Source organism: Dermochelys coriacea, chromosome 8 (genome assembly GCF_009764565.3).
Source record: "Dermochelys coriacea isolate rDerCor1 chromosome 8, rDerCor1.pri.v4, whole genome shotgun sequence".
NCBI lineage: Eukaryota > Metazoa > Chordata > Testudines > Dermochelyidae > Dermochelys > Dermochelys coriacea.
This window is the reverse complement of record NC_050075.1, coordinates 64,398,903-64,414,223: the sequence shown is the minus strand read 5'-3', so window position 1 is coordinate 64,414,223 and position 15,321 is coordinate 64,398,903. Positions and strand designations below refer to the sequence as shown.

General features: G+C 39.4%; 1 protein-coding gene across 5 annotated transcripts in view; it reads left to right on the top strand.

Annotated features, from left to right (window-relative positions):
- The window catches only part of DENND1B (DENN domain containing 1B), a 253,940-nt gene that overhangs the window by 162,326 nt on the left and 76,293 nt on the right, over window positions 1-15,321 (top strand). For all 5 annotated transcript variants that reach the window (XM_043520155.1, XM_038413141.2, XM_043520157.1 and 2 more), the window contains one exon: window positions 11,785-11,830. In XM_043520155.1, the coding sequence (XP_043376090.1) occupies window positions 11,785-11,830 (46 nt within the window). The remainder of the gene's footprint in view (window positions 1-11,784; window positions 11,831-15,321) is intronic.

The window sequence follows — 15,321 nt, the reverse complement described above, 5'->3', positions numbered from 1 at the left end:
TTGAAATACAGCCAGCTCTCCTGGACTCCCTTCCCTTTCATGTTAGTCCCCCAGGGGATCCTGGCCATCTGTTCCCTGAGGGAGTCAAAGTCTGCTTTCCTGAAGTCCAGGGTCCGTATCCTGCTGCTTACCTTTCTTCCCTGCGTCAGGATCCTGAACTCAACCAACTCATGGTCACTGCCTCCCAGATTCCCATCCACTTTTGCTTCCCCCACTAATTCTACCCGGTTTGTGAGCAGCAGGTCAAGAAAAGCGCTCCCCCTAGTTGGCTCCCCTAGCACTTGCACCAGGAAATTGTCCCCTACGCTTTCCAAAAACTTCCTGGATTGTCTATGCACCGCTGTATTGCTCTCCCAGCAGATATCAGGAAAATTAAAGTCACCCATGAGAATCAGGGCATGCGATCTAGTAGCTTCCGTGAGTTGCCGGAAGAAAGCCTCATCCACCTCATCCCCCTGGTCCGGTGGTCTATAGCAGACTCCCACCATGACATCACTCTTGTTGCACACACTTCTAAACTTAATCCAGAGACACTCAGGTTTTTCCACAGTTTCGTACCGGAGCTCTGAGCAGTCATACTGCTCCCTTACATACAGTGCTACTCCCCCACCTTTTCTGCCCTGCCTGTCCTTCCTGAACAGTTTATAACCATCCATGACTGTACTCCAGTCATGTGAGTTATCCCACCAAGTCTCTGTTATTCCAATCACGTCATAATTCCTTGACATCACCAGGACCTCCAGTTCTCCCTGCTTGTTTCCAAGGCTTTGTGCATTTGTATATAAGCACTTGAGATAACCTGTTGATCGCCCCTCATTCCCAGTATGAGGCAGGAGCCCTCCCCTCACAGACATTCCTGCCTGTGCTTCCTCCCGGTATCCCGCTTTCCCACTTACCTCAGGGCTTTGGTCTCCTTCCCCCGGTGAACCTAGTTTAAAGCCCTCCTCACTAGGTTAGCCAGCCTGCTGGCAAAGATGTTCTTCCCTCTCTTCGTAAGATGGAGCCCGTCTCTGCCCAGCACTCCTCCTTCATGGAACACCATCCCATGGTCAAAGGTTCTTTTAGTTTTTGTGTCACTTGAACTTAGCATCAGAACTCCTGACTCTTCTTCAATATCATCCATCTTTTCTCTTCTCAGAAAGAAGGCAGATTTGTGAACCTCAATTCTCACCCTTTTCTTCACCTGGTACTCTATGATATTTATCTTGTACCACAGGGTTTTTATTTCTCAGTACTAAGCTGTGGATAGTATACTCAAACATTGTAGTGGCAGGTCCTGTACACAGTTGATTGTCATGTTAATAGTTGAGATTCTATGTTTTAATAGCATGATCCAAACAATTGATTCACTCACTAAAGAAGCAAGAGGTTTCTAAACTTGTAAGACTTGTTTATATCCTCTTTCTTTTTTTCTTTAGCACTATAGAGGAAAACAAGTTTATAAAATATTCAAGTTACAACATAAAAATCATAAAAGCCATGGTATGATAGGGGAAATTACCAAAGCAATTATAATTCAACTTTTTGTTGCATATATATGTTTCTCTATCTGAGCGCTTCTAATCCAGGGCTGTGTTCTTTTTAGGCAGATAGAAGTATTACAATAGGGGTTATGTGAAATACTTCTCCTTCCCCAGGTACTTGACTCTTATTAGCAAAGTAAATATTTTCCCCTTAGGCATATAACATGACTCAGTGTTGAGGAACACTAGTTAGATGTAGGACCATACTGTATGATTTCAGGGCCTAAATGTAATGAGAACAATCTATGGGTGCTGCCACAATTCAGAACGAGTAAAATGACCTTCATAGACTTTCTTGTGCATTGTTATTATGTTGTCATTGTCTTGACATAAAAATGTTGTTTTTATTTTTAGTGTTGTCATTATTTCCTTTTGGCTCGATATGTCGTGTCATAACCAGAGATTGCATCAATATTATTTCACGTTGACTTCATTATGATGTCTCCCATAGATTTAGTCACATTGTCACAGCACCATTGTAACATGAAACTCAATTCAAGAAACAGAGGTATTAGCAGCTTGCCACAAAACTTATTTGTGACAGAGAGGTTTGGCTGTTTTAAAATCATAGTTAAAAACACCAAAATAACTAAGATGATTTAGTCTACTTAAAGGATGTAGGCCCTGATCTTGCAAACACTTACACATGTGAGTAACTCCATCAAACCAAATAGAAATCATACAATATAGGGCTGGAAGGAAACTCAAGAGATCATCTACTCCAGCATCCTTGGCTGAGGCAGGACCAAGTATGCTAGATCATCCCTTTGTCCAACCAGTTCCTAAAAACCTCCACAACCTCCACTGGAACCTATTCCAGTACTTAACTATCCTTATAGTTAGAATAAATGTTTTTTCTAATTCTAACCTAAATCTCCCTTCCTGCTGAAAGAAAAGGAGTACTTGTGGCACCTTAGAGACTACTCATGAAGTTGATAGATTTCCACTCTATATGGCTAAATTCAGTGCCTTGCATAATGACAGGTTTCTCTAAAGTGCCACAAGTACTCCTTTTTGCGAATACAGACTAACACGGCTGCTACTCTGAAACCTTCCTGCTGATTAATTCTATTACTACTTGTCCCATCCTGAGTAGGCATGGAAAACAATTGATCACTATCCTCTTTATAACAGCCCTTAATATGTTGGAAGACTTTTTTATGAAATTCCCCCTCCCCTCCAGTCTTCCTTTCTCAGGACTAAACATATCCCGTTTTTTTAACATTTTCTCATAATCAGGTTTTTACTCCAGCTAAGTCCTCACCAGTGACATGTTGAGCAGGACAGTTACCTCACAGTCTTACATATGACCCTCCTATTAATAAACCCCAAATGGTATTATCCTTTTAACAACTGCGTCACACTGATGACTCATATTCAGTTTGTGATCCGTTATAACCCCCAGATCCTTTTCAGTGGTACTACCAATTTTCCCCCATTTTGTAGTTATGCATTTGAATTTACTTTCCTAAATGTAGTACTTTGCATTTGTATTTATTGAATTTCATCTTGTTGATTTCTCATCAATTCTCTAATTAGTCAAGGTCGTTTTGGATTCTAATCCTGTCCTCCAGAGTGCTTGCAAACTCTCCCAGCTTGGTGTCCTCCACTGATTTTATAAGAATTCTTTCCACTCTGTTGCCAAGTCATGAATGAAAATATCGAATAGTACTGGACCTAGGACAGACCCCTGCGAGTCCCCACTAGATATATCTTCCCAGTTTGACAGCAAACTGATAAGTACTCTGAGTAGTCTTTCAAACACTTTTGCACCTTTTTATAGTAATTTAATTTTTAGACCATATTTCCCTAGGTTGCTTATGAGACTAATATGGGCCCATGTCAAAAGCCTAATATCAAGATACATCACATCTACAACTTTCCCTGTAACTACTACACTGGTAACCTTCTCAAAGAAGGAAATTAGGTTGGTTTGGCATGATTTGTTGTTGACAAATCCATGTTGACTATTATCTACAAGCCAGTTATCAATTAGGTGCTTACAAATTGATTGCTTAATCATTTCTTAGATTCCAAGACAGATTGTGATCATCCAGTCTGACCTCCTTTACAGCACAGACCTTGGAACTCCCCCAAAATAATTCCTACAGCATATCATACAGTCTTGATTTAAAAATTGTCCATGGTAGAACATCACCACCCCCTTTGGTAAATTGTTCCAATGGTTAATTACCCTCTCTGTCAAAAATGCCTGCCTTTTTTTCAGTCTAAATTTGTCTAGCTTTGACTTCCAGCCTGGATTGAAGAGCTCATTATTAAATGTTTTTCCCCATGTAGGTACATAGATTGTAATCAAGTCACCCCTTTGTTAACATAAATAGACTGAACTATTTAAGTCTATCGCTATAAGACATGTTTTCTAACCCTTTAATCATTTTCATGGCTCTTCTCTGAACCTGCTCCAGTTTATCCATATCCTTCTTGACTTGTGTGCCCCAGAACTGGACACAGTTTTCTGGCAATGGTCGTACCATTGCCAAACACAGAGGTAAAATACCATCTTTGCTCCTACTCTAGATGTCCTGCTTATGCATCCCAGGATCGTATTAGCTTTTTTGGCCAGAATGTCATAGTGGGAGCTCACGTGCTGCTGATTACCCACCACTATCCCCAAATCTTTTTCAGAGTCTCTGGTTCCCAGGTTAGAGCTCCCCATTTTCTAAATATGGTCTGCATTCTCTGTTCTTAGATGTATACATTTATATTTAGCTGTATTTAAATACACATTGTTTGCTTGTGCCCAGTTTACTAAGTGATCCAGATCACTGTGAATCAATGACATGTTCTCTTCATTATTACCACTCCTTCAATGTTTGTATCATCTGAAAACTTTATTAATTATGATAGTATGTTGTCTTCCAGGTCACTGATAAAATGATAAATAGCGTAGTCCCAAGAACCTGCTGGACCCCACTAAAAAAAAACAGCTTAATGATGATTCCCTGTTTACAGAGGAATTACATTCTGAAACCTATCAGCCAGTTTTAATCCATTTTATGTGTGCCATGTTAATTTTATATCATTCTCGTTTTTTAGTCAAAATGTCATGTGATAGCTATTTGATTTACATTAATTACACACCCTCTTTTAAGTATTTATGAATCAAGTCCCATATCTCTTGCTTGAGATTGATGTTAGACTGACAGGCCATAATTTCCCAGGTCATCCCATTTATCCTTTTTAAAAATTGGCAAACCATTTGCTTTCTTCCAGTCTCCTGGAACTTTCCCACTATTCCAGGACTTATTGAAAAATCAACATTAGTGGTCCAGTGTGTTCCACAGCTAGCTCTTAAGATTCTTGGATGCAAGTTTCCTGGATCTGCTTATTGAAACATGTCTAAGTTTAGTAGCTTTTGTTTAATATCCTCCAGAGTACTAGTGGAATGGAAAGAGTGTATCAACAACTTGTGATGAGACTCTGTCATCTGTTTCCCCCCTCCCAAATACATAACATAAATATTTATTGAACATTTCTTTTCTGCATTATTATTGATAATTCTACCATCTCCATTTAGTAGTGGATCAATAGCATTGTCAGGATTTTGTTTTTTCCTCATATATTTTAAAAAACTCCTTCTTAGCTCTGCTAGCCATAGATTTGTACTTGTATCCTTTTGCTTCTCTTATCAGTTTTCTACAATTTCTAACTTCTGATTTATGTTCATTACTATCAACTGCTGCTTTCTTACATTTCTTCCATTCTAAATAATATATATTTTATAGCTGCCTTCACTTCCCTTCTGACCCAGGTTGTTTTTTTTAACCAGCACAGCTGGTTTGTGGCTGATTGTGGCTTTTTGGGCATCTAATAAGATATTCTTAATTGAGTCCCAATTATCACTCACAATTTTCTGACTGAACTCTTCCTCATAGCTAATTTGGCTTATAACTGTTCTCAGCTTTGTGCAGTTGGTCCTATTTAAGTACCAAGTATGTGTGTATGTATAGATATTACTAGTCTGGACTTTTTTTTGCTTGCACATTATAAATGTGATCACTTGTACATAAGTGACCATTAATTTTTAGTTTTCTGATTGGTTCCTCTTCATCTGTTAGGACAAGGTCTCCTAAAGAATTCACCTGTGTTGGTTACAACACTTTGAGTTCATACATAGTCATCTATAATGTTCAGAAATTCCAAGGATGTTGTAGTACTGACTGTGTGACTATGTGAGAATATGTCACTTAAATTGAAGTCCTCCATGATAATGCAGGTTTTTTGCCTAGACATTATAGGTAGAGGTATAAGGAGGTGGTCATCCTGTTCCTTTGTGTGATTTAGTTGTGATGTAGCAGACACCAAATAATACCTCATCTTGGGCTTTATCTGTTAGGGCATTTATGCATAAACATTCAAGATGATTTTCTTCGGCCTTATCAGTAACTCAGAAACACTTACTGCCATTTTTGACTTAAGAGTGCCACTCCCCCACGCCTTTTGCTCACACTGGATCCTTCCTAAATAGGTTGATTTTTTTAACATTCCATTCACGTGAATCATCACATCAGATTTCAGTAATACTAACTAGAGCAATTCCAGTTCCTCTTGCTTGTTACACCTCTAGCATTGGTGTATAGGCAATTCAGGAATTTTTTCTCTTCATGTCTTTTAATTCCTGAATAATTTTGTTCTCAACATCTTGATTTTGTGCTGAGCGCTCATATCTTCTATCTTTTACCCTCCTCTTTCACTATTAATTTAACTCGTTCCTGACTGCTCTAGTCAGCCTGTCCCCAAGAAGATTGGTTCTCCTTCTACTGAGGTGGATGCCTTCCAATCTATATAGCCCCCTCTCTGTACAGAAGGGGGACCAATGTTCCACAAAACCAAGCTCTCCACCCTACAGCCTAGCCAGAATTTTTCCAGGTGTCAAAGTTAGGCTGAATAGTCTGTAAGTTCCCAGGTCCTCCTTCTAATCTGTTTTAAAGATAGGTAATATGTTTGCCTTTCTCCAGTCCTCTGGGACTTCACCCGTCCTCCATCAGTTCTCAAAGTAAATCACTAATTGTTTCCAGATTGCTTCCGCTATTTCCTTAAGAACTTTAGGGTGAGTTTCATCAGGCCCTGCCAACTTGAATACATCTAACTTGTCTAAATATTCTTTAACTTGTCTTTTCCTTCTTCTGACTTGTATGCCGCCCTCCTCTTTGTTAATATTAGTTACATTAAGCATCTGTTCACAATTAACACTTTTAGTGAAGAATGAAGCAAAATAGGCATTAAACTCGTCAGCCTTCTTGATGTCATCAGTCATTAGCTCTCCTTCCCCATTGGCCGGGAACGGTGAATCGTGGCCACGGGGAACTGCGGGGGGCCGTGCCTGTGGAGGATCAACGTAAACAAAATATCTTGTGGTCCGCCAGCGGATTACCCTGGTGGGCCGCATGCCGAAAGTTGCTGACCACTGCTCTACTTTTTTAAAATACCACAGTTGTTAATAATGAGCAGATCTTCAGCTGTTGTCAGTCAGAGTAGTTCCTTTGAAGCCAATAGAGCTATGTCAGTTTACTCCAGATGAGAATCAGTGTGTGTAAACTGACTACTAGACATAGGTAACTTTTTCCCAAGTAGCTTTTTCAGTACACATCATCATCAACATTTAAATAGCTTGACATGATGAACTGGGGGAGTTATTTTTGCAAAATTTCCCTTTTTAACAATGACTTCAAGAAGCTGCTTAAGGGTTTACACAACAATTGAACTCAGTGTGTTCTGAGAATCTTCAAATGCATTTGTTAATCATTCTAGTAGTCTTGGTTAAATATTTTATGTCAGGCAATTTGAAAATATTTATAGGATGTTTTAAAGACATGAAGTTATGAGTTGTCATTATTTTTAAGCTAATGTTTGCTGTACATTAAAAGGGCACACAGATAGATTAACTGAAAAGTGATGAATTTGGGTTTAAGTCAGTTACTCTAATTAATACTTTATGGAAGTAAGTCCTTACAAGCTGAGTTTGGGAGCATCATGCTACTTATCCTTTATCCCAATGCCTTTATCAGAAGGACCCCATATTCTTGTTCAACACCAGTTGAGCAATAGAGTGCTGAGAAGAACCTGGGAGAAGTTTCTACCAAACCAGTCTGTTTTTTGGGAACACCTGCTACAGTGCAGTTCTGCCCTGTTCACCTTGACCAACAGTCCCATGCTGGCACTTGATTACACATTATTGCCTCCCAGGGGAATCTGGTGTCAGGTCGTCTGTGCCTACATTGTATATCTTGCATGAGACACGTAACCTGGCACATCTTCCCTGGAGATCCAGACTGTTCCCCTGTGGAATCCCTGTTAGGATACCCCTCCCCAATTGCCTGGATTTTGCCAGCCATTTGTATCTGAACCCATGAGCCCAGGAAGTAACATTTTTAAAAGCACTTAAAAGTGGCTTGGAGTGAAACCAACAAGACTTATCTTCCTAAGATCTCAAGTCACTTTTGAAAATAGGACTGAATCTCCTAAATCACTTAAAAGTCTTACAAAAATTTTACCCCTGACCAATATCAGTAATGTCAAAGTGGTGCCAGTTCTGGAAAATACTGGGAAGGAAGTGTGAGGTATGAGTCAAAAGTATATGGAGGAATGGCCCAAGCACTACCTTGTATCTCCTCATCCCTGGATCTCCTCATCTGTAAGCCTGTGGTGGCTGTTGTAGCAGCATAAATGGAAGAGTGCTTTTCATTCTCACCGCAAGAGAGGAGGTCCTGCAGAGAATGTTCAAGAGCAGGTAAAGCCTAGTCAGTGGAGCAATACATTTCTAAACACAAGTTTCATTCTGGCTCTTCCTCACGCTGTCTTTGGGCAGTCGCACTCCCATGATCTGTTTCTGGCTGCTTGGCCACAAAGTAGTCTGTCCATGGGCAGATCCATCACACAATCCAATCTGAATTAGAGCAAATCTCAGTGCCATTTTCCTGGCTACACATGGGCCAGCATGCCTACCCCATACACTATATGCAGCGTAGTTGTAGCCATGTTGGTTCCAGAATATTAGAGAGGTAAGTTGGGTGAGGTAGTATCTTTTATAGGACCTATTTCTATTGGTGAGAGAAACAGGCATATTCACAATGCGATTATTCTATATCTGGCCTATCAGTCTTCATCTTCAAAAGAAACCGGTACAGCACTTTCAGTAGACGAGCCTGGGAGCTTAAAGTCATAACTTTGCTAGACACTAAAAATCATGGACCGAACAGAGATGCTTGATTTATGGCTTATTACAACAATCTGTAACCCACTACACCTCCCTTTTGTCCTATGACTGCAGAGGTGTTAGTGGGCCAGGCCCTTAGAATACGTGCTAACTACTTATGCTAAGCATCTGTTCCATTTTGCATTTAGCTGTGATACTTGGAGTACCTTTCCCAGCCCTGAAGAAGAGCTCTCTGTGGCTCGAAAGCTTATCTCTCTCATGTGAATCATCAACTGAAGTTGATCCAATAAAAGATACTACCTCACATACCTTGCTTTCCCCATATGCTGTCAAGAGTGCTTGTTAATGCCAGAGGTTGCTGAATCTTTATATCTGTCTTAAGACTTTCTCATCTACCTACCCTTTTAGCACTCTAAGCATGAGACTTAAGAATAAAGTAAATAATGTTTTTAAAAAATGGAACTAATAGAATATTTGCAAATCATCATATTGTTCATTTTGCTTGTATGTTAGATGTTTTATGTCTGCTTTTGCACATTCACACTCAGTCCTCCTTGTTTACTCTATAAGCTCTGCTGGTCAGGGACTGTGTCTGCGCTGTATTGTGCCTAGAACAGTGGGGATCCAGTCTCATTTGGGTCCTGTAGGCACTATGGTAGTTCATCTATTCCCACAGCTAACCAGCGCTGCCAAGGAGTAGGGAGCACTGTGGTACTACTTGTATGGTTGCTGAAGGCTCTAGTGATACTGCCACTTTCTGCAGTTGCATTTCAAAACGCCTAGAAACAGGTATCTCATAGAAACAGTGTTGACCATCATGGTTGGAGGGAGGAGAAAAGAGAACTAGGTTCTTCATCATAGCATGACAGCCCTTTATGAGTTGGCAAATGTGGCACGCTGGTCAGTCTGAAATGTCACTGCTGTTTCCCATACCTTGACCCCTGTAAAGCTGCTGGGCTACTGTTTCCCTTTATCCTTCCTCACACACCTGGCAAACCAGCTGGAGGGCTGATCTGAATTAGGAAAAAAAGAATAAATTCATACACACACAATACAAAATGCAATAATAAAAGTCTGATTTAGATTATTGGAACAATCAGCATTATGTCATAATGCTATTGTTAATTTAGCTTTAAATCAGGGAGGTCTTAGAAATGTGGGGAATTTACAACATATCAGCATGGAGTGTGCTAAGCACAGAGTTGTTCAGCCATAACTTTGAACTGCCTTTGTTTTTATTAGCTAAAACTAGGTTTTAATATTCTATGACTTTTTCATGTGAATGAACATGCTACCATCACATTTAGTGTGTTTACTCACTGCTGAAAGTTTATGTTCAAAAGTGATATATGCTTATTTATTTCAACTTAAAAACTTGTCGTCTTGTCTTCAGGCTATGACCCATTTAGTATTTGAACCAAAACTCTGCAATAGTGATTAAGGAGAATTTATATTTTGTGTCCATTAATTCTGATTTTTATCAGTACCTCATTGTAATCTGGGTTTTTTTCATAGTATTCTTAAGCAGGGTTTGATACCTCTATAACTGGGATAGGCCTCCCCCGATGAGAATAATTCTAGTCTTCACATAGCATCAATGGAAAAGAATGCTGGAAAGTACATTTGGAAGACTATTTGACAGAATATTATCTTTATGAAAAAATTCACAACCTTAAACTTTCTGTATTATCTGGTTATGTGCAAAATGTGGTTCTTTGAAGTACATCCCTTGCTTGTTTTATATTTAGTCAACTATTTTCTAATGATCACGGTGCACAAGTCTGTTTCATGTATCTGGGTTAACGTGCTATTATGCTGTACACCTTTGGTAGTTACCTTGCTGTTCAGTGTTTGCATGCTGATTCTTGGATCTTTTTCCCACCATTTATAGTTGTTTTCTTACAGATATGGGTATTGTCAGTGTAACTAACTCTAATTAATTTCTCCACAACATTAGTTTTGTCAATATTTTCCCCTGATATCGAGCATTGGCTGTAGTCTTATGGAAATTAAATTCAAGTAAAACGATGTTATTAATTAGTACAATAGGTCTTTAAATGATGCTCCTTTCTCTAATTCCCAATGATAGCATTGCTTTAACATTTTCTTTGAGCATGAAGTCTTAGTATGCATCCAATCTTTCTTTTGATAATCAGTTTACTTGTGAGACTGAGTAAACTACTGGATTGGAAAGGTATAGAAATGGTGATAAATGCTTTTATCATCTCAACTTGACTACAATATCTTACTGCATACTGCACTCTCAGAGGTCTAAATCTGGTGGCTTCACCTGAATTGAAATGCATCATTTCATGTTCTACTTTGGGTGGTTCTTGTCTTAGTTCACTATTGAAATGACAGACTTATGATATGGAATGAGAGACTTACGGAATAGAGTTCAGTATTATACAACTTTAAAACTCCCAATTACAGAGATAGGCATTAGGATCTGGGCAAATGTAAAGGGTGTAAGGCCTGAATTGTAGCCACAGAGCATAGAGAACCCAAACTGGTATCACATCTTTATGATATTTATGGTACAATATGGTGATGTAATCATTCCCATTACATCAGCCAAGAAGAACACATTCTCCAGAATGGCAGATAAAAGTCTTCTTAAATCAGCTTTCCTCATGCAACTCTCACTCTGGAGCCAAACTTATGGAATATGGGCTCCCCCAGGTTAGCACTACAGCTGTGTCTGCGGAACTTGAACTTGTGCTAATCAGGTTAAGTTCAAGTCAAGTCAAAGAGATCTGATTCAGGCTGGCTAGAATGTATGTCCAGCCAAGCTGCTCAGCCAGCCTTACACATCTGATTTTATCTGTCTTAATTCCCATAGTTGGGTACTGTGTCTTGAGTTCTATAGAGTCCGCTTCTGTTGGAGACTTAAAAACAGAATAAATTCCTTTGCTTAATTTAGACTAAAGAAGTGTATGCTCAGTACTGCTTTAAATGGTGAAAACCAGTTGGCATCTGCTTTAAGTAGAGCTTTTCTATATTTGTTTATCAGATGATGATGATGAAGATACTGGTGGTTTTTATTTCAAGAAAAATGATTTTTTTTTTCATTTTTTATTTCAGTGCACCAATGCCGTATCTAATTGGAGTCCACTTAAGCTTAATAGAAGTGAGTAATTTTCAAACTAACCTTTATATTTTATATATATATGTGTGAGAATGGAAAAGATTACATGGGACATTATTTTTTTCCTCATGGAGAAAGGATTGGTGAGCATTTTCTCAATTGTTTCATTAAGAATATGCATATTATGGAGAATAATTTTAATGCAGTTGCTTAGAGAATGATTACCAGTTTAATTAGCGTAATGAAATGACTGACTTCAAACACTGGAAGCACCATGGAAATAGAAATGTCTTTGGTATTTGTTGTGTTTTCAAATGTGCTATGTGGATATTCAGGGCTTGCATTATGTGCTTTTTCTTATGCTTAGTTATCTTTGTATGAATCTTCTTGTGCATTATGTTAGGTGTATTTGACCTCCTGTGTAAAATAGAGTGTACCTGCTTTACTAGTCTTTAATAGAAAGTCAACTTAATTAACATATATCTACATTGCCGTAAAACACCCGTGGCTGGCCAATGTCAGCTGACTCAGGCTTGCGGGACTCGGGCTGCAGAGCTATAAATTTGTAGTGTGGACATTCTGGTCATACCCTGGGCTCTGTGGCCCTTCCCCCTCATGGAGTCCCTGCCCATGAACCTGGGTTCCAGCCCAAACCTGAATGTCTATGCTGCAATTTTATTGCCCTGCAAACCAAGTCAGATCACATAGGCCAGCCACAAACATTTTGTTGCAGGCTACAGTACTTCATTTAATAGAATGAGAAAGAAAGGTTGAAGAAACTGCTGCTTTTCATCTTCTTGTATACAGTTGTCATCCCATAAACTATTATGGAATCTCTAACCTTTAAAAAAACTTAGAAAAACTGGTTCGCTAGTGCTGTAGACATTGCAAATGTGCCTGAATGCTTAAGTTTTTTCTGAAAACAAAAATAATGATAATAGTAAATTAGACTGTCATGGAGTCTGCTAAGCATCTGTGGTCTCCCAAACTTATAAGTCAGACATTTAGTCTAAAAGAGTATTTGATTTGATTTTTCCAATGAAATTTTTTACATTCTTACTTTGCTGTTACCCTCTCTGGAAGACCCATTCCAAGTTATCAGATGTTCATATACAGGCATAACAATAACTTTAAAAACATTATTGTTTTGCCCAAAGACTAAAGGTTACTTTTCAGAATGTTGGAAGAAAGAATGTGAGTTTCTAGGCACTGTCCTTGAGCAGTCTTTAACACTTTGGAGACAGCGGCTCATATTATGTCATCTTGTAATCAGTTGAAGATGTCATTGGCGTTAATTGTATGGTCTGGTTCTTGATTTTCATAGAAGTACTTTTTCAGTCTATCATTCAAGGGCTTTCTTTGGTTTAGACTTGCAATAGATAAGGTCATTTATAAACAAGAGTAAATTCACATTTGCTATGTTGAGATAGGGCTTTTTTCTCCTCCAGGCTTGTCATCCAACGCAACACACCTTTCTGTCCCTGAAAAAGACACATTTGTCACCTTTATTGATGATTCCAGACATGGTCTTCTGTACTCCTTTTGTTGGGAAAGATCCTACATCTAGACATGCTATTGTGTTGACTATAGTGGCATGAAACATTAGATTCCTTTTATCTTAGTCCTCTAAGACAGTAAGTCATCTGAGAAAGGTTTACTATGAAACTGAAACCCATTGAGTTATTCCTTCGAACCATGTTATTTCCAGGACTATATAGGCAACAATTTAGCCACCTTTCCCCCAAAGAGCAAATCACAGAATTCTCACCTTGTGATCACCTGCTTTCATGAAAACTTTTTCGCCTTTACTTCTACAAAGTGAACAGATACCCAAGACCTCTGAACTCTCATAAATTCTGAAAACATTAGCTAATGTTTCCTTTGATTCTTAGTGTGATTATATGCTTATCTTCATCTTCTGTGTTCCACAAATATAAGGTGCTGAAGTGCTATTGTAATGAATTTATATCCAGAGATTATTCTGCCTACAAATTAGGAGTGAAACTGTTCTACATAAACTTGAAGTGATATGTGAGTTCTAAATGTGAGTTCTTCAAACATTTTAGTTGCCTAGATCCAGCTGACTTATATTTTCCAAGCAGATCTCTATGAGTGGATAGCATATCTATCTTAGAGATTTTAGGGCAGCAGACATTCAGTAGTCATGGAAGATTCAGGTTAATTTTAGGATGGTAAATGTAGAATTGCCCATGTGCTTCATGTTCCATTTTAGTACATTTGCAGAGTTCTAGACATACTTTGTGGAGACATTAGTGCATTGATTCGAAGGAGAATTTTGATAGTGCAATCTCACTTTTACTTTTCCTTAAGTAACCTTCATTAGCTCACCTCATAATGTTCACTGTTTGCTAATCTGTGAGACAGGAATTCTCCAAAAGTGTCTCTTTCTGAGACAAAGTGAATGGGGTAATAACTTTTATTGGACCAGCTTCTCTCTCCCATATTCTTGCATAATAATGGAGTTTGTGAAAATAAATAAAGAATAAAGAGGCAGATTCATGTCCTAAAGTATTTAATAATAGGGTCACATGCTAGGTTGTGTACATTTAGTAAAATGAACAGCAGACAAATCTCTGGTTTCAGACACTTTCTGTAAGTGTAGTTAATTGGGGCAGAAGACATTGGAAAACCTAAGTTGTACTGTTTTACCAACAAGATCAACTGTTTAAGGAAAGCAATGTCAGGAGGCAGTGGGGAGGGCAGACACTCGCTGAGAATGGGGGCAAAGGGATGAGAGGGGGAACAAGGGCAGTTCCATAACCTGCTCCAGACTGCATAGGGGAAGAGTTTTTATTTCTGGTCCTATGGCAGTTCCTTGGTCGCTGATTCCTTGTGCTTCCACATTCCATCGGCAGCTGGTCTCCTGTGTGCTGATGCGCCCTGCCCAGATCCTGTGCCCTGTCTCCCACTCCATCCTAGTGGCACACACATGTGCTCCTGGGCCTAGTGTCTCCTCTAGGACCCTTGATGGCCCAAAGACTGACCAGGCTTGGCCAGGGAGTCACATGAGCAGCCAGCTCCCCCAGCCAGCTCAGGGCATAAGCTGTGTCACCCCTGTGTGGTCACTGCCCACCAACCCTGGATGCCACAGCCTCTACAGCTAGTCAAGTGAAATAAAACAGGAAGAGGATAATTGTTCCTACATACTCCCCAACAGGTGGTGGGCCTGATCCCATGCCCCAGTTCTTCCTCCAGGCCCCACTCTTATTTCCCCCTTCCCTCCTGTTGTGTGCAAGGGGTTAGAAACACACCAGGGTTCTGCTCTTGCCTCTATGAGGTATTGTGGGGCAGAAGACCTGGTGGGACAGAAACATACATCAGCCCCTACAATATTTCCATTGTGGTGGCACTAGCGCCTCGTTGACTTCCCTGTTCCATCGCGCCTGATGATAGAAACAACTACAAGTTCACCTGATCTGCTTCCTGTCATTTATAGATTTCAAATAATGATGACACCTAACATTTCTGATTTTAGTTTAAAAGAATGCTAACAGTTTAATTTGATATTTAGT